The sequence below is a fragment of the Alternaria conjuncta genome, assembly GCF_024043145.1.
Source record: "Alternaria conjuncta strain BMP 0040 chromosome Unknown scaffold_7, whole genome shotgun sequence".
Lineage (NCBI taxonomy): Eukaryota > Fungi > Ascomycota > Dothideomycetes > Pleosporales > Pleosporaceae > Alternaria > Alternaria conjuncta.
Genome location: NW_026250096.1, coordinates 279,572 through 301,380, shown reverse-complemented (window position 1 = coordinate 301,380; position 21,809 = coordinate 279,572). Strand labels below are relative to the sequence as shown.

General features: G+C 53.7%; 6 protein-coding genes across 6 annotated transcripts; 2 read left to right on the top strand and 4 right to left on the bottom strand.

Annotated features, from left to right (window-relative positions):
- Nucleotides 1-873: 873 nt before the first annotated feature.
- On the top strand, nt 874-2,493 carry J4E85_005181 (uncharacterized protein; the record flags this gene model as incomplete). The annotated part of the gene is made up of 1 exon (XM_051469431.1): nt 874-2,493. The coding sequence occupies one exon, from the start codon at nt 874-876 to the stop codon at nt 2,491-2,493; it is 1,620 nt and encodes a 539-aa protein (XP_051326262.1).
- A 1,327-nt stretch (nt 2,494-3,820) lies between these two features.
- On the bottom strand, nt 3,821-4,905 carry J4E85_005180 (uncharacterized protein; the record flags this gene model as incomplete). Its single annotated transcript, XM_051469430.1, has 3 exons — nt 3,821-4,213; nt 4,285-4,736; nt 4,800-4,905. The coding sequence occupies 3 exons, from the start codon at nt 4,903-4,905 to the stop codon at nt 3,821-3,823; spliced, it is 951 nt and encodes a 316-aa protein (XP_051326261.1).
- A 1,243-nt stretch (nt 4,906-6,148) lies between these two features.
- J4E85_005179 (uncharacterized protein) lies at nt 6,149-11,163 on the bottom strand (the record flags this gene model as incomplete). Its single annotated transcript, XM_051469429.1, has 5 exons — nt 6,149-8,859; nt 8,927-9,193; nt 9,339-10,083; nt 10,141-10,375; nt 10,433-11,163. The coding sequence occupies 5 exons, from the start codon at nt 11,161-11,163 to the stop codon at nt 6,149-6,151; spliced, it is 4,689 nt and encodes a 1,562-aa protein (XP_051326260.1).
- A 1,112-nt stretch (nt 11,164-12,275) lies between these two features.
- J4E85_005178 (Glycerol-3-phosphate dehydrogenase [NAD(+)]) lies at nt 12,276-13,620 on the bottom strand (the record flags this gene model as incomplete). The annotated part of the gene is made up of 2 exons (XM_051469428.1): nt 12,276-13,470; nt 13,562-13,620. The coding sequence occupies 2 exons, from the start codon at nt 13,618-13,620 to the stop codon at nt 12,276-12,278; spliced, it is 1,254 nt and encodes a 417-aa protein (XP_051326259.1).
- A 963-nt stretch (nt 13,621-14,583) lies between these two features.
- J4E85_005177 (uncharacterized protein) lies at nt 14,584-15,256 on the bottom strand (the record flags this gene model as incomplete). The annotated part of the gene is made up of 2 exons (XM_051469427.1): nt 14,584-14,982; nt 15,032-15,256. The coding sequence occupies 2 exons, from the start codon at nt 15,254-15,256 to the stop codon at nt 14,584-14,586; spliced, it is 624 nt and encodes a 207-aa protein (XP_051326258.1).
- A 2,001-nt stretch (nt 15,257-17,257) lies between these two features.
- J4E85_005176 (putative NRPS-like protein biosynthetic cluster) lies at nt 17,258-20,498 on the top strand (the record flags this gene model as incomplete). The annotated part of the gene is made up of 2 exons (XM_051469426.1): nt 17,258-18,466; nt 18,516-20,498. The coding sequence occupies 2 exons, from the start codon at nt 17,258-17,260 to the stop codon at nt 20,496-20,498; spliced, it is 3,192 nt and encodes a 1,063-aa protein (XP_051326257.1).
- Nucleotides 20,499-21,809: the final 1,311 nt, after the last annotated feature.

The following is a 21,809-nucleotide window of genomic DNA, read 5'->3' as shown; positions in this document are numbered from 1 at the left end:
ACACGCGTCGGACGAATGTGGTAGCACGAACACGCGCGACGGACCCAACCCCGAATGCCTGAAACCAGGTCAAGGGCCTTGGTCTCTGCGAAGAACGGAATTCGTGTTACAAAAGTAATACAGTACTGCTCCAAGCCCCGCCAGCTCCGAGATGACCATCCGACCCTCCGCGCGCACCTACAGCCAAGCGACGCTCGGGAGATGGCACCATTTGGCGGGCGCTGTCAAGCTCGCCATGCCAACCAACAAGCTTTGACAAAGCCTCCCCATGCTCTGGCTACCGTCTCCCGCGCCCGCCATATTATTGGTGTAGAATCCTACAATGCCGTCGATCCGTTGTCCATGGCTCTGAACAGTTTAGCCTATCCGCGGACATAACGCCGTGTAGGGTGTGGAGATAGGGTGAATACGCTGCATACGCTGTAGGACCGCCTGCCGCTTTGCGCCCTCGCATCATAGGTCTAGGCATGCAGCCCTTTCGCGTGCGGAGGGTCGTGGATTTCTGTGTCCGTGATTGCGACGTAAGCCTTTGTTGCTGTTCACTTTAGACGAGGCATCATTTCTTTCCTTTCTCTCAGATCTACTTTCCATATCTGCCTAAAACGCTTTGTGCTGATAGTTTGACTTCCGGGCTGTCGATCTACGAACTGTTCGATTTGTATCCCGTTCTTGCGGTTATTCCCAGTCGACTGTCTCAGTAATACCGTATACTCGGTAAGACTTGCTTCTCTTTCCTAGCTGCCAATGTACGCAGTATTCTAACACGAGTACGCCACATCAGTGCGTACGGCACGGAAGGGGCGAAGATGCGTCACGGTGTCCAATACATGCTAACGACTCCTCCTTCAGTTCACTCCACATTCAACGTCCACGATGGCGACGCCATCGTCATTACCAAACCCCGCGCGGGATGCGCAAGATCTGCCTAACGGACCTACCAAAGAAGCATACGAACAAGGCCATGATGCAGACAGCAGACTACCTGAGGATTCATTCTCCAAAGACCCAGAGAAGGGCATCGACAGCCACGCCCATTCAACGCACACAGACGAGCGAACAATGTCTAGCATCGCCCAACCAGAACAAGAACGGGACGCCAACATCGTCGACTGGGACGGGCCAAATGATCCCGCCAACCCTCAAAACTGGACGGCGAAAAAGAAATGGGGTATCATCTCCGCACTGGGTGCCTGTACCCTCATCACTCCTCTCGCATCCTCCTTCTTCGCACCCGGCGTCCCCCAGGTCCTCCGTGCCTTTAACGAAACCTCCAACATAATGGCCTCGTTCGTCGTCTCAGTGTACATCTTGGGGTTCGCCATTGGACCTCTGATCATCGCGCCCATGTCTGAACTCTACGGACGCATGCATCTGTACAACATCTGCAACGCACTCTTTGTTGTCTTCAACATCGCCTGCGCGTTATCCAATTCCATGGGAATGTTAGTGGGCTTCCGTTTTCTAGCGGGGTGTGCCGGAGCCGCGCCCTTGACTATCGGAGGCGGCACAATTGCCGACATGTTCCCTCCTGAACAGAGAGCTGGTGCCATGGCCGTGTGGGCCGTCGGACCACTTCTAGGTCCTGTCATCGGACCTGTATGCGGAGGTTTCCTCGTGGAGAACCAATCCTGGCGCTGGGTCTTCTGGATCCTCGCCATCTTCGGCGGCGTCTTCGGCGTCATGCTCTTTTTCGTTGGCCGCGAATCCTACCATCCTACTCTTCTCGCTCGCAAGACAAAGGCCCTTCGGAAAGAAACTGGGAACGAGAATCTGAGATCGAAACTTGCTCAGGATCTGCCGCCGAGGGAGATTTTTATTCGTGCTATTGTGCGCCCGATGAAGATGCTCTTCCTTTCTCCCATTGTCGGTCTCATGTCCCTCTACGTCGCTGTCAACTACGGTATCCTGTATCTGTTCTTCACGACCGTCACGTTCGTCTTCGAGGGCCAATACCACTTCTCCTCCGGCGCCGTCGGACTGTCCTACATCGGTGTTGGTGTAGGCATGTTCATTGGTATGGTAGCCCTCGGTATCCTATCCGACAAGATCATCGTCAAGCAAAAAGCAAAAGGAAACGTCAAGCCTGAACACCGCCTTCCGCTTATCCTCACCCTACCTGGTGCCATTGGACTCCCCGTCGGTGTTTTCGTATACGGATGGACGACATACTACAAAGTCCACTGGATCGTCCCCATCATCTTCACCTCGTTCATCGGTCTGGGCAATCTGACGGCTATGATGACTATTCAAACCTACCTCGTTGATGCGTTCACTGTCCACGCTGCGTCTGCTATCGCAGCGAATACCGTTCTCCGCTCCATGTTCGGTGCCTTTCTGCCGCTCGCTGGACTAAACATGTATGATGCTTTGGGGTTGGGGTGGGGAAATTCTCTACTTGGGTTCATCTCTGTGGCGTTTATCCCGGTGCCAATTCTATTCAAGTACTATGGTGAGAGGATCAGGACGAACCCGAAGTTTCAGGTGCAGCTTTAGGGTGGTGGGCTCAGCCAGTATAGACAATTCTCACAGCATTGCGCGGCGTTGATCATGCGGTAGAACAATACAGTTTGGAATGTCTCCTGTTTGAAACATATCACAGGGACCTCCTATATTTTGCCTGCTGCCTCATATTATCCATACTGCAGTGTGTAACTGACTTGTTTGGGGTCTCAGAGCTTTGCGCTGCTGGTTCGCGAACCCCAGCGTGTAGCGTGGGGAACACGACTGCGACTGCTTCATCACCGCCCCTCCTGCCTGCCCTCAAAGTGACCTCAGCACCTGCCTTCCCTCTCTCTTACCGAGAACAACGCACACAATGGTGCGAAAGTTCCGGCCAGGCTGCTTCATCATCGGTCGTATCGAATGGCCTTCCTCTCATCAAGCGCGCACCCTCTCGACCTCGGGAAGTCAAACACCAAAACGCAAGGTGCGAAGTTGGAAGCTCGATTCCTCCTGCTCTCGAAGTAGGCCAATGTCTTTTCTTTATCTCAACAAGTCTGAGATGAAAGAAACTTTCATGGTTAGCTGACTGCATAATGCAGCCCGATAGTTGACCCGTCGGGGAGCTACGTGTGGTGCTAACACCAACACACAAATGTGGCCCTCTGAGACCCCCTTCAAATTTAGCGTTCATACAAAATAATGGGTGTGAATGATAACTGACCTGTTCTGTAGGAGTTGCGAAATTCTTTTTTTCTCTAGGATGTTGCCTTTTATATCGCCTTAGCTTACGTAGGGCGCGGTGGCTGTGATCACTATCCCTTGGTTCGTATCCACTAGAAGACTCGATATCCGCAGCGGTGAGCCAGTCATAGCTTCCGTAATCTAAAACCTGGCGACCTCATCCAACAATTTGAGGTACCGAGCTCAGTACCGAGGATAAGATGACACATATATTTGTGTACGTAACAAAGGGCGGCAAACACTTTGATGTCTTTGTTCATTGCTTTAGACGCGGCTGTAATGCTTGTGTAGTTATCCGCGGACTACAGCAAATACCTCATGGGCCAGTTGAGATGCAGTTTTGTTGTTCAAGATGTGGAACTAACATTAGATGGAGTTACTACGATATAAATTCTGGAAGAGAGCCTATGAGAAATTATTCGAGAATAAGCAAAATAGAGAGATGATTGAGCACTGCCTTCGCGACACAAGGAAGTGGCCATGGCGCCTCTATTTAGCCTACCTACATATCCATCGAGAAGACCTTAGCACTTGTTGAAAGTGCAACAAGGTCTAGCTATACTACAAAAAGCGTGCAGAGTATATATCCCGCCACCGGACCCGCCGCCCTACGACTAACAATCATCCCCATGTTCATCTAGCCAAGACACTGGACTGCGACATCGCCTCCTTCTACGGGAATCCAGATATCGTACTGGTTTCCGTTCTCGTCTGCGACAACGTAGTGATCAAAGTGCGGCAAGAAGACCATAAATGCCTCCTGTGAAGTACTGCACGACTTGCTTGGATCAAACTCAATCGTCCGGGTGTACTCCTGACTAAATTCCATAGATACGTCGATGCCAACGGATGCAGTGAAGATGTCAAAGAAGCCGACGCTTAATTCGGCACTCACACCGACGCTCGTGGAAAAGCCTTCTGTAGTCGACCACTCGGTGGATACGCCGGGTGAGGTGATGCCGCTCATCCGGTTGCTGACGCCGGGTCGAGTAACGGACTTGGACAGACCGAGGACAAGCACTTCTTCTTGCTATTGTCGGATCGTGTTAGAAAAAGGCAGTAAAATTGGTAAACAGGGGCAAGGATGGACTGGACACTCACTCTCTTCTGGATAGTAGGCTCGGATTGACGCTGGATGGTTTCGTTCCTCACCGTCTCCCAGAAAACCTCCATCTCCTCTATCGTCTTCGAGTCAACTCTTAGTTGCGGCTTAGCAGAGCGGGTCGTGGTGCGAATGGAGCTGCGTCTGGCGAAACTTGCTGGGACGGCGCCGGCTTCGACGTATTGGTTTGAACCTGCCTCTATTTGAGCAGGGCCTGGGGCCCGACCGCCCGACCCCTGAGGCTCACACCACTGCTTGATCAAGCGATAGTATGTCGGGCCGCTGATGACATTCAAGTACGAGTCCTGGCCATCGCCGCGGGTGTTGCATACAGCGATGACGCAGTTTGCGTCCTGTCCGTCCGAAAACGTCGGATCAGAGAAGATGTTGCAAGCCCCATCTCTAATTGGACGGCCACCATTGTAAGGGCTTTCCGTCCAGTCAATGTTAGCTATGATTCTGTCGCCTAAAACTCGATTAGTTGAGAGTCGTGTAACGCCAGGCGGTTACTTACAAGAATCATAATTTGGCTCCGTGTATGAGTCGCATTCGTAGACCAGCTGCGCTTGTACGCTAGATACGCCAATGACGGTCAAAAGAGTAGCGAGTTTGGCAAGCATATTGGAAAGTGTAATCCAGTCTGTTGAACTGATGGGAAGATAGTGCTTGCCTTGAGTGAAGCAATGCTGATGAGGATACTGAAAAGAAATCTGAGAGACTTGAGGGCTTTAAATACATATTCTCGTAGCATGGCCTTCATCTAATTCCCGTCCATTGTCATGCCTATGATGCGCTAACCTGCAGATTCTATTGGGAAATCCTTCGTGGTGTTCGCTTCCGTTCTCAATAGCCCTTCACGATGCCCATACCATTTGCCACATGTCGCCTAGGTGCTGGCTAAAAGCGTTTGGTTCGTGTAATAGCGGACGTCCATGGTTGCTTCTGGATGTTGATTCGGTGCAAAGACGAGTGAATGTGTAAGGCCAAACGCCAAGATATATAGTAAGTTACGCCCTGCCAAGTCGGAACGGGACACCCGTTATAGTCGCTTTTAGTGTGTATGCGATGTGAACAAGTTTGCGTCCTTCACATCCTTCGCATCCTTAATGACGATTTAGCTGTTCTCTAGCTTCTTAGCCGCATGGGTACCGTGCCGGACCGCCCGCAGCACCGAACCTGTGCACCAAATGCACGCTATCTCCATGCGCCGTTCGAGCCTCAAGTGGCGATAATATTCTAACCGAGATCGATGTCTGCGAAGAAAAGGGTGGGCCGTTGATATCTACGATCGCGTTTTAGTAACATGAGTATAATAACCCGATTCTCGCTGTCAACATTGCCGTCCTGCGGCTTAAGTCGTTAGAAGTAGACGTCTTCCACTCCGACTGCAAGCCGCGGAGCCTTTGAGAGCAGCAATCGGGAGAACGGCAATGATCCTGCTGAACTCTCCACCAATATTGCAAGGATGATGGTTGAGTGTGGTGCTGTTGGGTTAAGTGGATACAAGTTCCTGGATACTGTTCCCGAAAACATAGATGCAGAAAGCAAGTACAGTTTGGCATTCGTAAAGGTGGGCCTAGTGGTCCACTGCATTCATCTGCTGTATGATAGCCTGCTGGTTAACAAACCTGCAGTTGCATGCGTTGCGCTCAGTATCATAGGACATGTTGACTTGGGTTTTGCGGCTTTGTTGGATGCATACATCTATGAGATGGCATGCACAAACCGACGCAGTACTGGCGATTAAAGAGGCTCCTTCATAAGATGACTTGAGACGTGACTTTGCCAAAACGTGAAGATTATATTCTAGATAGACTACTGACATCTCTCTCTTCCCCGCTCTCACACGAATTACGGTACTTATTAGGCCTTTTCTTCGGTCTTTTTCTTCCCAATTAGCATGCCCTTGATCTTACTAACACCCTTGCCCAGGCCTCCAAAGACAGCCCCGAAACCAAAGCTCCACCCCTTGATTCTGATGCTCCAAACGAAGAAGTAAACAAGCGCCCAGTTGCTAATGCAAAAGGCAAGGAAGATACCGAAGTTGCGCCATTTGTCGCTTGCTTTGATGTGGATAGTAGCAAGGTAGTCGTTACCCACGGAGTATGGGCAGTATTGGCAACCAGTCGTGGCGTCGGGATTGAGGAGGTATCCTGGAGAAGCTGAAGCAAAAGCGCCGGCATAGGAGGAACAGGTCTGGCCTGGTGGTGCGTCGAAGATGGCGGTCTCGCTCTCCTGACATTCAACCGGTATACCGTTCAAAGTAGCAGCGAGAACACCGCCAATCCAGTACGTTGAAGGGTTTATCCAGAACATCCAATACTTCCAGAAGACGGGCATCATGTCGTACGGCCGTACAACACCATTAAACAGACCGAACATGACGAAGAAGAAAGGCAAAACATTCGAAATGACCGTAAAGCTCGGCGCAAACGCACAAATCCACTGACCCCAGCTGGAAATGAACAGGAAGAACAGCATGGTCATCAAGAAGACGTATCCCGACGTTGAGCTGTCAGTGGGTAGTCCGGTAGGGAAGTACCACAGAATCCAATACAGCACACTCGACACAATGGCAATAGGAATCTCAGCCACCACCTGCGCAGTGGTGAAAGCGACCCAGCCGTAAATTCGAGATGGAAGTTCGCGAGCTTGCCATAGTGCCATGTTTTGGTAGAATTTGGGTACGACGGCGTTGACGATGGTGGGTGGGATGAGAATGATGAGGAACGCGGTGAACATGCGGTTTTGCAGGTCGCCGATGGAGTTGCCGAGTTGCCAGAACGTGAAGCCGTTGAATATGCCAATGATCACTGCGACGAAGAGCTTGCCGTAGAGGTACGACGGATCACGCCAGTACTGGATGAAGGTGCGTTTGGTAAGCATGGTGGTCTGCTCCCAGACACTGGCCGCGAACTCGGATTCCTCTTCTGCCCCTTCTTGGTTCTGGTTGGAGACGGTCTTGCTGCGGTCGGCCTTGATGCGATCGATTTCCTGGAGCATCTGCTTGTTGTTGTCGGAATTGAGCCATTCTTCATTCCAGTTGATTTTACTGCCGTCTTTGCGCTTGACAGGTTTCGCTGCAGTCTCCAGAATGAACTCTGCCACGTTTTTACTAGGCGGACACTGTACGCCACGGTCTCCAAAGTACTTGATGACGTCGGTTCCGTTCTCGCCTACGGGACCGAAGTAGAACGTGTTGCCACCGGGATTGAGGGCCAGAATCATGTCGAATTGCTGAATCAAGACACTGCTGGGTTGGTGAATGGTGCAGACAATAGCCTGGCCTGCCTGAGCGAGCTTCTTGAGGAACTGAACGATGGAGTACGCCGAGTTGCTGTCGAGACCACTCGTCGGCTCGTCAAGGAACAGTAGCAGCGAAGGCTTTGCAGCGAGTTCGACACCGATCGTGAGGCGCTTCTTTTGCTCAACACCCAGGCTGGAAACAAGTGCATCCTGAATGTCTTGCAGTTCGAGCAGGTCGATGATTTTGTTGACGTAATCGAGCTTCTCCTTCCTAGGCGTCTTCTTATCCTGGCGCAGGATGGCGGAGAACTCGAGAGCTTCGCGGATTGTAGCAGTACCGTCGTGGAGATCCATCTGCTCGCAGAACCCAGTTCCTCGTTGGAAAGCCTTGCCGAGATCCTTGCCATCCACCAGGAACTCACCCGAGACAACACCGGTAGATTGTCGTTGCGATAGTGTGTTGAGTAAGGTGGACTTACCGGCACCAGAGGCACCGACAAGGGCGATCATAACACCAGGCTTTGCGTATCCGTTGACCTTGTTCAGAAGCTTGCGCTCACCTCCCTGATATGGGACAGTGTATTCGACATCCTTCCAGGTAAAGACGCTTTCGCTGCTCGAGATCGAGTCCAGCGCCTCCTCCTCTTGATGAGCAGCGGTGTCTGAGCTCGCGGTAGACTCGCCAGCGACCACCTTTTCCTCGTCAAGAGGAGCCTCTTCCTTGACAGCTTGCTTGGCTCGCTTGTTCTTGGCGAAGACCAGTGCACCGCCACCTGACTGCGCGAAGGATACCGTTTCGGTTGCGATCACCGTTACCAAAAGATATAGCACCGTGAAGGCTATGACGACACCGAAGTTGCGCCAGAGGTTCGACCTCGAGTAGTTGAAGGACACCTGGAGGTAGTCTGAGCCGGGCACGGTCCTCGAATTCGGCGGTGCACCAGTCAGACTACAACCCTGATACGCGGGATCGACACCTGGTCCTTGTGGTACCAGTTGGCTGGGGGCGCACTCCATGATACGATCGGAAAATTCGTTTGCGAGCACCGATTCGAAAGAGTACGCAACCGGGTTGATCCAGTATATCCATCCAAACCAGATATAGTCCGTCAGAAGCTGTGGCTTCGGGATGACGTAACCCGTGTAGATAATCAGGAGGTTGAGTGCGATACCGGCAAACCGAACGGCGTCATCGATGGTAGGCGAGAGAGCAGCGAACATTCGGTAGAGACTTGTAACACAAAAGGTCGTGATGTAGATGAACAGGAAGTAGATGAAGAACTTGGACACGTCCACGTCCAGACCGGTCATGAAGTACATGATGATGGCTGAAATTGTTAGCAAACATCTTCAGGCGCATGCATCCCATATGGGCTTCGGGAAGAAATGACTTACAGAACGGAATGACCTGTGCCAGTAGCAGCGGGAAGTCTTGCACCACACGCGCAATGGCCACAGCACTAGGGCGATAGAAGGCATAGTCCTCATGTCTCTTCACAACATTGCGACCAGAGACCGCCTTCATCAGCTCCGAAAGCTGGAGCCACCCGAGGAAGAGAATGGAGAAGAAACCAGAGCCGCCTCGTGAGAAAGCACCAGAGGTGTCGAGAGCTTGACCGTAGAATAGGGAACCGACGATGAGACCGTTGGAGATGATGATGACTTGACCAAGACGTTAGTAGATTATCGCGAGATGGTAAGAGCGACGAGTAAGCAAGGAGGTCCTCGCAACAGTTTCAAAAGACGTTTGAAATCTGAAAAGGTGACAAATACCTCCAGGCTCCCTCATCGCGTTGGCGCAACTTACAGAATTTGGTATACAGCGTAGTCTGGTCACCCCATGTAAGCCAGAACTCGCGTTGAGTGCAAGCCAATACTTGGCGGATGAAAGAGACCGTGTATGGACTCTTCTTGCGGACCGTCTTACTCTTACTTTCCCGTACGGCACCCTCGAACTCCTTGGCGTCTACATAGCCGCTGTTCTCTAGCTCAGTTTCGTATTCAGAGATCTCTCTCAAAACCTTCTTGTAAGCCTCACTCTCCCTGAAAGCTTTCTCAAGCTCCTCCGACGTCTTCGGTGCTTTGTCTTCAAAACCTTCACGAAACTGACGTTCAGCAGGATCAGTAACCGCCGTCAAAAAGTCAGCCGTCGTCTGGCGTTCCGGGCACTTGAACCCCAGGTCCTGAAAGTACTGCTTCGCCTCGCCCGCCGGCCCCTGGTAGATGCAGCGTCCAGCATCAATAACCATGACCTTGTCCATGACCTCGTAGATCTGTTCACCAGCTTGGTAAAGCGTCACTAGCGTCGTCCGGTTGCTGATATCAGTCATGATACGAAGTGATTTGGCGTAGTCGAGCGCGGTACTGGCGTCAAGGCCGCGGGTGCTGTTGTCCCAGCAGTTGACCGTGCTCTTCGTGGCGAGAGTCTCGGCGATGGAGACGCGCTTGCGTTCGCCTCCACTGACGCCACGGACGTATTCATCCCCTACTTTGGTGTATTTGGTGTGGGATATACCGAAGACCTTTAGGAGTGCCTCAAGGATGATGGGGATCTGTAGTTCATCATGTTAGTAGGTTTTTGGCGTGGACTTTTCGCGCGGGAGACTGACCTCGTGCTTCTCGTTCTTCTTCGTCTTGTTGGTGAGGGCAAACTTGAGTGTTTGCCAGACGTTGAGATCGGCCATATGCGAGTCGTCCTCGGGGTTGTAGTTGACTTCTCCTCGGAATTGCTTCTTCTGCTTGCCGGCTGGAATACCTCCGTAGGATACATCTCCCTCCACGGCAGCGTACGACTCGCGATTGTTCGATATAGCCTTCAGGAAGGTGGAACATCCGGATCCGGGCCTAGTAAGCTATGTCAGAAGTTGTCACGCATACATTTCATACGGAGGTATTGCTCACCGTCCCAAGACGAGCATCATTTCGCCGTCCTTGACCACACCCGAAAAGTCGTTGATAAGCGTCCGCATCTGCTTATGTCTCCCTAACTTCAGCGCCGGGATAAACCCGGAGACGATACGGTAAAGATCAGGCCCAAAGGTGCCCAGAATCGCGTCGGGTAGCGTCCTCGCGAAGGAAGCAGTCGACCCTACACCCTTAACGGTGAGATTCTTGTAGATGACGCCGACTTTCTTGGCCGATTGACCGTCCTTGCGCTTCTCGAAGTGTCCCTCCCGCATGAACTCATCGAGCTCGAAGTCGTCTTCCTTTTCCGCAGCAACAATGTCTCCCGGTTCGTCATCTTCTGCATCGCCGGTGCCCTCTTCTGCGCGTGTAATGGATCCTCGACGATGACCCTGGCCCTGGCTTTGGCGTTTGCTGAGTCGACTTGTGGTCCTAGAAAGCGGGTTCGATCGTTGCGATTGCGCGCCGCGGGAACGCGACTTTGAAAGAGACGCAAGCTCTCCTCGTAGGACCTCGAGGTCCTCTGCTGCTGCCCGTGTATCAAGTCTTCCTGCGTCTTTCTCTCCCCAGGTGCCCGCGCGTCGTAGGCGGTCGCGATCTGGACTCTCCTCCTCGCTCTGGTGGTCCGGTGTCACTACTTCTTCTCTCCCATCGCGAAGGTAGTCGTCCTCATGCCATGGATTGCGTCGATTGTCTCGTTCTGTTGGTGGAATGGCGGAACCCCACATGGTGAATGAGGAATGTATTGGGTATCAAGCAGCTGTACTAGAGGGAAAACAGAATGTGGAGGTGCTGTGAAGAGACTCAGCAGAAGAAGCAGTCGCGAGGTTTACTTGCAGACGAATTGCTCAATCGGCGGATATTAAGCTTCCGCCGTTGAAGAGACGGGAAACAATGGGGTCCTACAGATAACGGGGACACCAGGCCAAAAAATCGGGAAGTTGACAAACCCTCAGGCAGGAGGCATCGGAGTTAAAGCAAGGCCATGTCGTCATCTTTGAGATTTGATTAACGATTGACGTGCCTTGCCGAGAAGCTAGACAGGGCTAGAGATGCGAAGCGCACCCACAATGAGCAAACCTAGATGCGGTTGAAACGGGTGAAGATCTAAGTTTTTTTCGCATTACCAATCAATCCTTCCGCACACGATCTCATTCGCTTTACCCACTCAGTGGGTGTCCCTGCATATCGTTACCACAACACGAGTCACAGCTCACTCGTGTAAGGTGGACCATCTCGCATTCCTGACGCGTGTGTAGGCTGCAGTCAGGCGGTCTTCCACAAAGTCAGTGATCGGTAGCTGGGAGTGATCCATGTTCGGCATGATGTAGTTGGCATGGATGCTGCTCCGCGGACTCAAGCGCCAAACTAAACGTCGATCCTGCCAAGGCAATTCTAAAGTCCGATGCTGTTCGGAGGTACATGCGTCAGTCGGTTGCATTAACAGCGCGGCCGGGTGCACATGTCGTATCGCCTATATGCAGTGCTTATAAAGTTTCTATATGTTTGGAAGTATGCGAATATCCAGAAATGATCATTCTTGTACACAGACGCTCGTCCCCACTGTCAGAATCTGCCTGTTTGGGTGCTGCGGGTGTTGTACGATGGTTTGCTTATAAACGCAGGTGTGCTGGGAATTAATGCAACAAGCTCATTTGCATGGCCATGCAGCGATTGCACACGGTACGTGGGTATATTGGCGTCGGGATGCACGATCCGACGAGATTTCAAGGGGAGTCTATTCTACCTAAAGGGGTATTCGCTTTCAAGTCTGGATGTAGTCTATCGAATCAAGAGCCCACCGCTATGTGTCGGACGTCTAAAGCCTGGGTTCCTCTAGTCATGGCTTCTTCTCAATGAGCTGAGGAATATCCTCGGGTTTGTTGTTACCCTCCAAGATATTGTAGACAGCGGTGAAGAGTGGGAACTCGTCCTCCATACCCTCGGCCTTCAAGAACTCGTTGACCTCATAGGCAGTACTGGTGCCCTGGAGCTTTTGACCGTTGAGCTCAGACTGCTCGATCTCATAAATGGTCTTGCCGCGGGCGATGGCCATCTTTGCGCAGCGGAAGTTGCGACCACCCATGCACGAGGTCACAACATCGGCAACACCACAACTTTCTTCAGTGAAGGTGCTTGTACGAGCACTCTCTCCGAAGAAAGCCTTGCCAAACTTGACCATCTCCAAGATACCGACACGCATGACCGCTGCTTTTGCGTTGTCTCCCCAGCCCAAGCCGTCCACGAAGCCTGCAGCCAGCGCAATGATGTTCTTCAGCGCTCCACCCAGCGAGACACCAGCGACATCGTTAACGATGTGTACGTGGAAGTAAGGGCGATGGAAGAGCTTTCGAACATTCTCGTGCGATAGAGGGGGGTACTCGTTGGGGAGAGCAGTCAGATGCGCCGAACGCTTACTGGGTTTCTTCTTACTGGGGTCGATAAGATCAACATGAGCAGTAAGATCAGTCTGCGAGGCACTCGGCGAGCCGCTGGGGGTAGGGTTGCGCGAGTCCATTGGTGGCGGGTCGTACGCTACTGTCGTCTCGGAGTACTTCTCTTGGGCAATCTCGGAAGCGATGTTGGCTCCCGATAGGGCACCGCAATAGATGTTGAGCGTCATGCCAATGGTCTCGGACATGAGTCGAATGCCCTTCTCGCTGACATCAACACCCTTTGTACAGCAGATAGCTCGCGCATATGGCAGAATCTTGCCGACCAGCTGCTGGCTTGAACGTGCAATGAACTGATGTGGGAGGACAAAGATGAGCATGGTCGAGTCCTTGCAAGAGTCGGGGAGATCGGGGTTGGCGACGACGTTGGACGGAAGCTTGATGTTGGGGAGGTATTTGACGTTCTCGTGGACTTTGTTGATGATTTGCGAGAGCTTCTCGGGCTTGTCGGAGCCGCTGTAGTGAGGCGACTCTTTTGGGAAGGTGTAGTCCTCCTCGAACACCCACATCTGCACGGTCTCTTCGAACAGCGACGGATGCTCCCTGACGTTCTCGGCGACCAGCTTGGCCATGGTGGTGCCCCTGTGGCCGTTAGCTCTTGATCTCAGCGGCTGTCCATGGCTTGCGCGTGGGAGCCATCTCCCCTCGCACCGGAGCTGATGCAACCACATACCAGTTGCCGGAGCCAACAATCGTCACCTTGTGCTTACGTCCAGCACTGAGAGTCGCCATTTTTGTCGAGGTATACCGTCTTCTCTGAAGATTCGTCGTGTATGGAGCGTGGATCGGTTCTGCAACTCGCTTGCGCAGATTTTGGCGTAGGTGATGATGGGGAGTGACGTAGTGAGTAGGTGAGTGGGCCGCGAACAAGAGGAGTCTCGAGACAGCCACGACCTTGTATTTATGATGTCTAGATGCAGTCAGTAGGGAAATGTCGTCTGCTCGGGGTGCGGCTTTCACCTGCTGTCTTGGTATCCGCCTGGCCTCGGCTTCGGAGCTGACTGTGAGCTTGTGATACGGCGATGCCGAAGGCTGGGCTTTAGTCAACAGGCGGGCTGTTGGCGGTGAGGCGTCGTGAAGTACTGAGCAGAGAGCGGCTCCGACGGTAGAGTCTACTTGATGTTGGGTCTAGGAACGATTTCGGAGACGTGCGTCATGTGGGCATGGGTTCAACTGCATAACGCTTATCGTTCTTGAGCTTCGAGCCGGCTGATCTGCGCATTGACCAATAGGGCGACGGTCTAGCGCTACAGCTGACAACCATGGTAGACTACACGTCCCTGCGCAAACCATGGCAGTTGAAGATGCGGGGAAGACGCGACGCGTCCACATGTACACAATCACCAAGCCTCCGCATCGGCACATGTTGGTGGATGTGATGCGCGCATGTGGGAAGGCATCACTGAAACAGAACTAGACAGCGCAATGGCGGTACTGGTAGTATTGGGTATTACAAGTCGTGTGTCCTTTCATAACATCGCATTAAGTATCCTCCTAAACTCCCGTCATCTCTCCTCAGCCGCCGTGAACAAATAGATAGCAGTGCAAGCAATGTGACGCCAACGTCGAAGCGCTGGGTACGCTATGCCGTAACTCCCGATATGTGGTATCGCCATGCGAGTATCCGTGACGCGAATCCATCCTCATTACCGTCCAACTGGGACCGGCCCGCAATCCATCTAGAGTATTGCCAGCTTACAAGGCGAAGCCGAAGAGGGCGAAAAGACCACCGGCAAGGGCAGGTGCGCCGTACATGGCGTTGCGGACGGCAGCACCCTCGGTGGGGGTAGAGGAGGCTCCGCTGGCGGCGGCATCGCCGGTGTTGTCTGGAGAAGAGCCGCTGTTGGTGGCCGAGGGGCTGCCAGAGGAAGCGGCGCCTGAAGACGTGGCGGCGGCGTCGAACTTCTCGGTACCGCACTCGGCGTCACGGGCCTGCTCGCACTCGAACCGGGCAGCAGCGTCGGAGCCGCTGGCGGTGACACACTGGTCGTACCAGTAACGGCACATCTGGCCCTCGACGGACTGTTCGTAGTTCCCCAGCGCAGAGGTGATATCAGTCTCGTTCCTGCACTTGCAGTCGAACTCAAGCGTTTGCTAGGCATGTGTTAGCGGAAGGATTGCACGTGGCCGTGGGTACACCAACAGAGTTGCAGTTGTTGCCCTGGCTGGCGACCGAGGACTGGCCACCGCAGGCGGAGACGCAAGTGTTCTGGTTGGCGTTGCACCACGCCTGCTTGTCGTCCTGGGGCACCGTGCCGGGGTCGACGCTGCAGCATGGGATGGGGGTGTTGTAGCTGCCAGTCGAGTTCTGCGCAGAGGCGAGGCCGGCGAAAGCCGCGGCGGCGACGATGATGGAAGAGTAGAGCATTGTTGTGGATGGGGCAGAGAATATCAATGCCTGCGCGGTACAGAGTCAGCGGGAGATCGGCAGCGGTGGAGCGGGCGCGGGTTGGGGCTTGGGAGAAGCAGTGAAGGGGGCAATGGGCGCACTATATGGAGGGGGGCTTCGGGCGCAGCACAGGTGGGACTTACAGCGTGATTTAATGCTGGTTTGGGTGAACGGATAGAAGAGGCGGGTGTTGCTGGGGAGGGCAGGAATATATGCTGCCGCGCACGGGCTGGGCAAACAGCGCTAGTCGGCCGTGCTTGCCTCTAGCAGCTAGGGCAATTGCACCTCGAGATACGCTCAGACGCGATCAAAAGCTACCTGGGCGACTGATGCGAAAGCCGCCCGCTAGCAAATTGCTCATTTGCAGCGCCGTTGGGGCAAGGCCGAACATCCGGACGCTGTTGCGCGACGCCGGGCACGCAGCAGCAGCCTCGCGAGCGGCCATCGTCAGCGTCGCCGTGTGTGTTTCAGGCGACGACTGATGCCAAACCCGTCACGCCTCGGATAGAGCCCCCAGCCAGGCCCGCCGTGGTTGGCTGCGCGACATACCGCCCCGCGCCGATGTGTTGACCTGCTTGGCTCACGACAAAGGAACATGGTCGCAGGTCAACGCGCCTGTGCATCGCCTTCGCTGTGCAAACCCCATCGCCTGACGCGCACGGGGCTGCTCAGAGACGGTCAAGCATCGTCTGGCGGGCCGAGCTCCACTCCTCACCAGCGGCCGCCCAAAAACAACGGGCGCCTTGCACCATGCTCACCGCACCCTCGACGTCGCACAGTTTCAGATGCCATCGCATGTCGCAGCAGGCCCGGCGGCTCTCGAGCAGCAGAAACATGCGGCATAGCCACAGCAAACACGGCTGCCGTCGCTCGAGAATGCCGGATCCTGACTTCCGGCTGCGACTACCTAGCGTATTGCCTTGCTGGGTGGCCCGCATATGCTCACTTCCTCGGGCCGCACAGACGAACGACGTATCCACCGGCCCAATGCATATGGGCAGTCGGCACCACCAATCACGGCCCTTGCCAAATCTGCCTTAAAAGACGCACCATGTTCCTCGTGAAGCTATTCGCATTGCCATACACCGCCGCGCTGCTAGCTGCACCTTTTCCCCACCTCTGTCCCAAAACATTGTCTTGGTTGCGCCGCGTCGGATATAAGCCCGTTGGGCGGAGGGCGGAGAGGCGCTGGATGCGTCCAATGCTCCAAGCTTGTCAGACATGCCAGACATGGTGCCGCATTCTACATATGAGGCGCACGGTACGCCGTCTGGACGTCGCCAGCAGTGAACACTCGCCGTACAGTATTGCAACAACTCAACATCCGTGACACGTCGATAGACACTAGTCACTGGGTCGAGCATTGAGGCGTCGACGTTGCCCGCATTCGCTACCCCAGAAACACGATAGTCACTGTGGCGTTGCCAGTACACGGTAACACCTGTCGTAAGCCGATTACGCGGGTGTGCGACGCTCTCCAGCCGTTGTCGCACGCAGAACATTCTCGAGCCTCTTTTAGCCGTCTCGTGACGCCGTCTGCCATCATGACCCCCTCGCGGGACCGTACTCACTGCATCCGATGCGATCGAGTGGCGGCTCGCTTTGGAAGGCTGCATTCGGTTGGGCATGACCTGGTTGAACGCATGGTTCGTGCGCGCAGCAGCTGACCTATCGTCCCAGAGCTTACAGGAAATCAAACACCTGCTGCCATCGTGAGGGTTTGTGTGCAGCCTCATCCTTCCATCAGATATAGTCGCATGTGTGTTGTACATGCAGTAGCTTGCCCAAGGAGCAGCTGCAGGGTCGCTACTGCCTTTGCAGCCAAGATGATGTCACGACTAATGGCGCTTGCATTGTCGCTGTCACTGTGGCCGCAAGTATTGCACACGCCACTTGAAGCTGACGCATTCACAATCCAGTCGCACAGGCTATTGGACCAGATAGTCCTCTTTACCTGGGCATTTCGTTATGCGCCCCAAAATGCAGAACAACTACTTCGTCTGCACGCTCGGCCAAGCGGCAGCCCTGAACACCAATCCGAAGTCCTACCGAAACATTAGCGAGTTCCTCAGTCAGCAATCCCAGCATCATCCATTACTCCCAGCTGTTGGCTTTCCTATACCACGACCCAACCAGCGAGAATGGGACTACCGCGTCCTCTCATTTGCAGAAGTTGACCAGGGCACCAACGTCTTCGCCTCGCGCCTCACAACTTGCCTTGGCACATCTCGCAAGCTAGCGACTGTAGCCTTGTTGTGCCACAGCTCTCCGGAATTCCTCTTCACTTGGCTGGGTCTGATCAGACTAGGGTACTCCGTTCTTCTGATAGCACCACAATGCCAGCCAGCAGCCATCCTGCATCTCTGCACAGCGTGCGAGGTTACTGACTTCTTCTACGATGTTGCCCATACTGAACGGGCCCAGCAGACCGAGACGCTGGCAAAGGAACAAGGTACGCTGGGGCTACAAGTGACGCTGTTACCACTGAGCGGTGCAGAAGACGTTCTCGATGTGATCCAGACCCCACCAGAGAGTAGCGTCGAACCTCTTCACGTAGATGAAGGATCCATTGCGTACTTACACCACACGTCTGGAACCTCGTCAGGCCTGCCAAAACCGATCCCGCAATCCCATCGTGCGGCTATTGGCGTGCTTCCGCATCTCCCCAAGATTCCTGCCCTAGCATCCTTCACTACAACGCCCCTTTACCATGGCGGCATCGCGGATCTCTTCCGGTGCTGGACGAGCAATGCTATGATCTGGCTCTTCCCGGGCAAAGATGTACCAATCACAGCACGCAACATCTGCGAATGCCTGGATGTGGCCAAGACGTACGCGGCGACGGAAGGTTTACCCAAAGTCAAATACTTCTCATCCGTACCCTATGTACTTCAAATGATGGAGGCCGACGAGAAGGGTCTGCAGCTGCTCCAAGACATGGATGTTGTGGGCGTTGGAGGCGCTGCATTGCCAGCAGAAGTGGGCGACCGATTAGTAAAGAGCCGTGTTAATCTCATCTCCCGATTTGGTAGTGCAGAGTGTGGCTTCATTCTGTCTTCATATCGCGATTTTGCCGCCGACGACGATTGGCAATATCTGCGGAACTACAACCCACCGAAATTGGTAGAGTTCGAGAAGCGCGAAGGGGACCTAGCCGAGCTTATTATCAAGCCCGGATGGCCACATATGGTACCTTGCAGGATCTTATACGACAAGACGACCGGCTGACTTGGAACAGGCCAAACAAAACCGACCGGACGCATCTTTTGCAACTGCCGACTTGTTTGCAGCACATCCGACCATTAAGGACGCATGGTTGTACCATTCGCGAGCAGATTCGCAACTCACACTGATAACCGGAAAGAAATTCGATCCGGCGCCCCTAGAAGACGCTATCGCGACTTCTCCTTATCTCGACGATGTGCTGATATTTGGCAATAACAGACCCTTCCCAGGTGCTCTTCTCCTGCGATCAAAACAGTCAAGTAACATGTCAGACCAAGAGCTCCTAGGCGCCATTAGAATACAAGTCGAGAAGCTGAACAGCGAAAGCCAGGACCATGCAAGGATATCGTTTGACATGCTCGTTCCGCTACCTCACCAAGATCAGCCACTCGAGAAGAGCAGTAAAGGAACCATTATCCGGAGAGCGGCAGAGTCCCGGTTTGAAGACGCTATTAACAGCGCCTATGGCTCACAAGATTCCGACTCGTCACTTGAAGTAAGCGACGACGACGTGCCCCAGCATCTAATCGGCCTCATTCAGAGTATGACGGGTCAGACGGCGGAACTGAACAAAGACATAGATCTCTTTTCCTACGGTGTCGACTCAATCGCATGCATGCAGTTGAGGACACGTTTGAGACGCTTGATTCCCAATTTTGAAGGTCAGCTCCCGATGAGCGTCGTTGAGGACTGCGGTACCGTGCGACGATTGACAGACTATGTCTTACGGAAGAGGCATGGACAGAGCGACTCCGGTGGTGAGGACGAAGAGAAGCTGATGTTAGACCTGGTGAAGCAGTATGGCTCGTTCACGGCTTCAACACTGCGTACCGCTACCAATGGCTCCGTTGCGAAGAGGGGAGTTATCGAAGTGGTGGTACTAACGGGAGCGACCGGCGCGTTGGGAGCACACGTTCTAGACCTGTTGCAGAAAAGATCGGATGTTGAGGCTGTTTACTGTCTTGTCAGAGGAGCAGATGAGCATGCAGCAAGAGAACGTGTCAGTAAAGCATTGGAGCAGCGTGGACTGGTTAGCTTGTTGACCCCAGGAGCTGCGGATGGTAAAATCAAAGTCATACCGTCTCAGCTGAGCGAAGAACGTCTGGGACTGGGTGAAGACGTATACGAGTACCTCGCCGAGAACGCGACTTCGATCATCCACGTCGCCTGGACTGTCAACTTCCGCCTGAAGTTGCGCAGTTTTGAGAAAGATAACATCGCCGGTGTGCGAAACCTGCTCGATCTTGCCCTCAAGTCACAGCGATCACAACCTCCGCGTTTCACGTACTGCTCTTCTACTGCAGCCATCATGAACGGCACCCTCGACGCGTCTGGTCAGCTACCCGAGGTGGTGTCATCTGAGCCCTCATCAGCATCTCCATTGGGTTATTCGCGTTCGAAGTGGGTCGCAGAGCACATCTGCCTTGAAGCGCATAATCGGACGAATCTTCGCGGATGTATAGCAGTAGTCCGTGTTGGACAACTCGCTGGGGATTCCACATCAGGGGTATGGAACACAAAGGAGGCATGGCCCATGATGTTGAGTACCGCGAGACTCATCAAATGTTTACCTGATCTCGGTGATGAGCCTCTAGATTGGCTGCCAGTCGACGTTGCGGCGAAAGCGTTCCTTGAAGCTGCCGGTCCTCGCAAGGAACATGGGGAAATGCCAGTGTTCCATGTATTGAACCCGCACCACGAACCAAGCTGGACTCAGATGTTGCAGTGGCTTCAGAAGGAAGATCAGTTTGAGATAGTTTCGCCCAAAGAATGGGTAGAGCGTCTAGAACAGGCTGGTGACTCGGATCATTCTGCGCTGAAGCTGTTGGGGCTTTGGAAGGAATCGTACGGCCGCGAACTGACAGAGAAGACCGCGCAACCACAGTTCTCAACGACAAAGACGAGCGAGTCTGTACAGGCGCTGAGGAATGTCGAGCCGCTGGACAAGGAGTACGTCGAGAGAATATGGAACTGGATCCAGGAAAATGTCAAGTAGAATCGTCCACGGGCGAAATCAGGAACGCTGGGCCTGAACGGATTCACATTACCTGCCTTCGCCGCGGAGTAAGCTTAGAACACCATCAGGCATCCAACATAGACCAGGCTAGAGAATTACATGGCGACTTCAACACGTCAATCGGTCCGTTCTCTGCTTCCCCGTGCGATATTACTCGAACGTTACGCCTGCAGCATGACATGTGTGGTGTGACGTGCCTGCCAAACGATCAAATGCTTAGCCGCGTTCAAAGTGCATGCAGATGTCGTGTATAGTAACACACGACTGAACATGAAGGCTGATAGCAAGATACTATGACCGTGTGGGATATGGTAAGCCAACATTATACGTAGCTAATAGGAACCCTCAAGAGGATACACTCGCGAGATCTAGGTGCGCTCTGTGTGCAAAAACAAACAACGTAGTAGCAATAGCCCAAATCATCCTACCGTTCTACCAAGCCAGCCACCATGACACAAATCTACAACCCGCAGTGAGGATGCGTCATCTCCTCCCGTCGCATTCGCGTAAGCGACAAGGGAGCGCCAACTCTTCCACCCCGAACCCCCGATCTGTCGCCAAGCTTTTCTCGAATGCGAGTCACACGAGCTTGGCGGTGAACGGGACGGGTTAGCACTTTTTGGACTAGATCCACCACGGTGAAATTTAACCGGTAGGGGTGGACGGAATTCTAGGCAGCTGCATCCTGTTGCAAGTGTGGTAATGAGGGTTGCGGACGAAAGCTGAGAGCGGTCACCGCTGTGCAGATACCTAGGTAGAGCGCGCTTTCAGTCGATGTGGGATGGGGCTGAGATGAGCTGCGTGAGTGCGCACAAAGGGAATGATGCACTGCGCCATAAACGCAACACGTGTGAGAAACATGCTCGTTCATGTCAGAACATCATCGCATAGACTGCATCGAAAATAAGTCGGCGCGCGCGGACTCCGGCATCCAAATAAAAGCTTGATGCAAACGGACACTAGCTAAGCCGCAAGATCGCTGCAACGGCGCGAAGCTTCGTGACCATGTTTCTAGACTCGAATCCAGGTCTTCGGTTCCCGACGGCCCCTGCGATGCAGTGACAGGTGCAAATCGCAAAGTCATCGAGTCACCGGTGTGAAGGAATGGGCGTCTGGGGGCGCCATGTTGGGGGTTCAGGCGGCCAGTGAGAAGGCGGATGACTCCGTGAGGGTGTTTGACGCGGACGAAATGTGGTGGCATGCTGCGATGGAAGCAGAGAGTCATCTCGGTGCACAGATGCCAGATACGATGTATGCGAGGGAGAATGGACCCCCCGAGACCCACTGGTA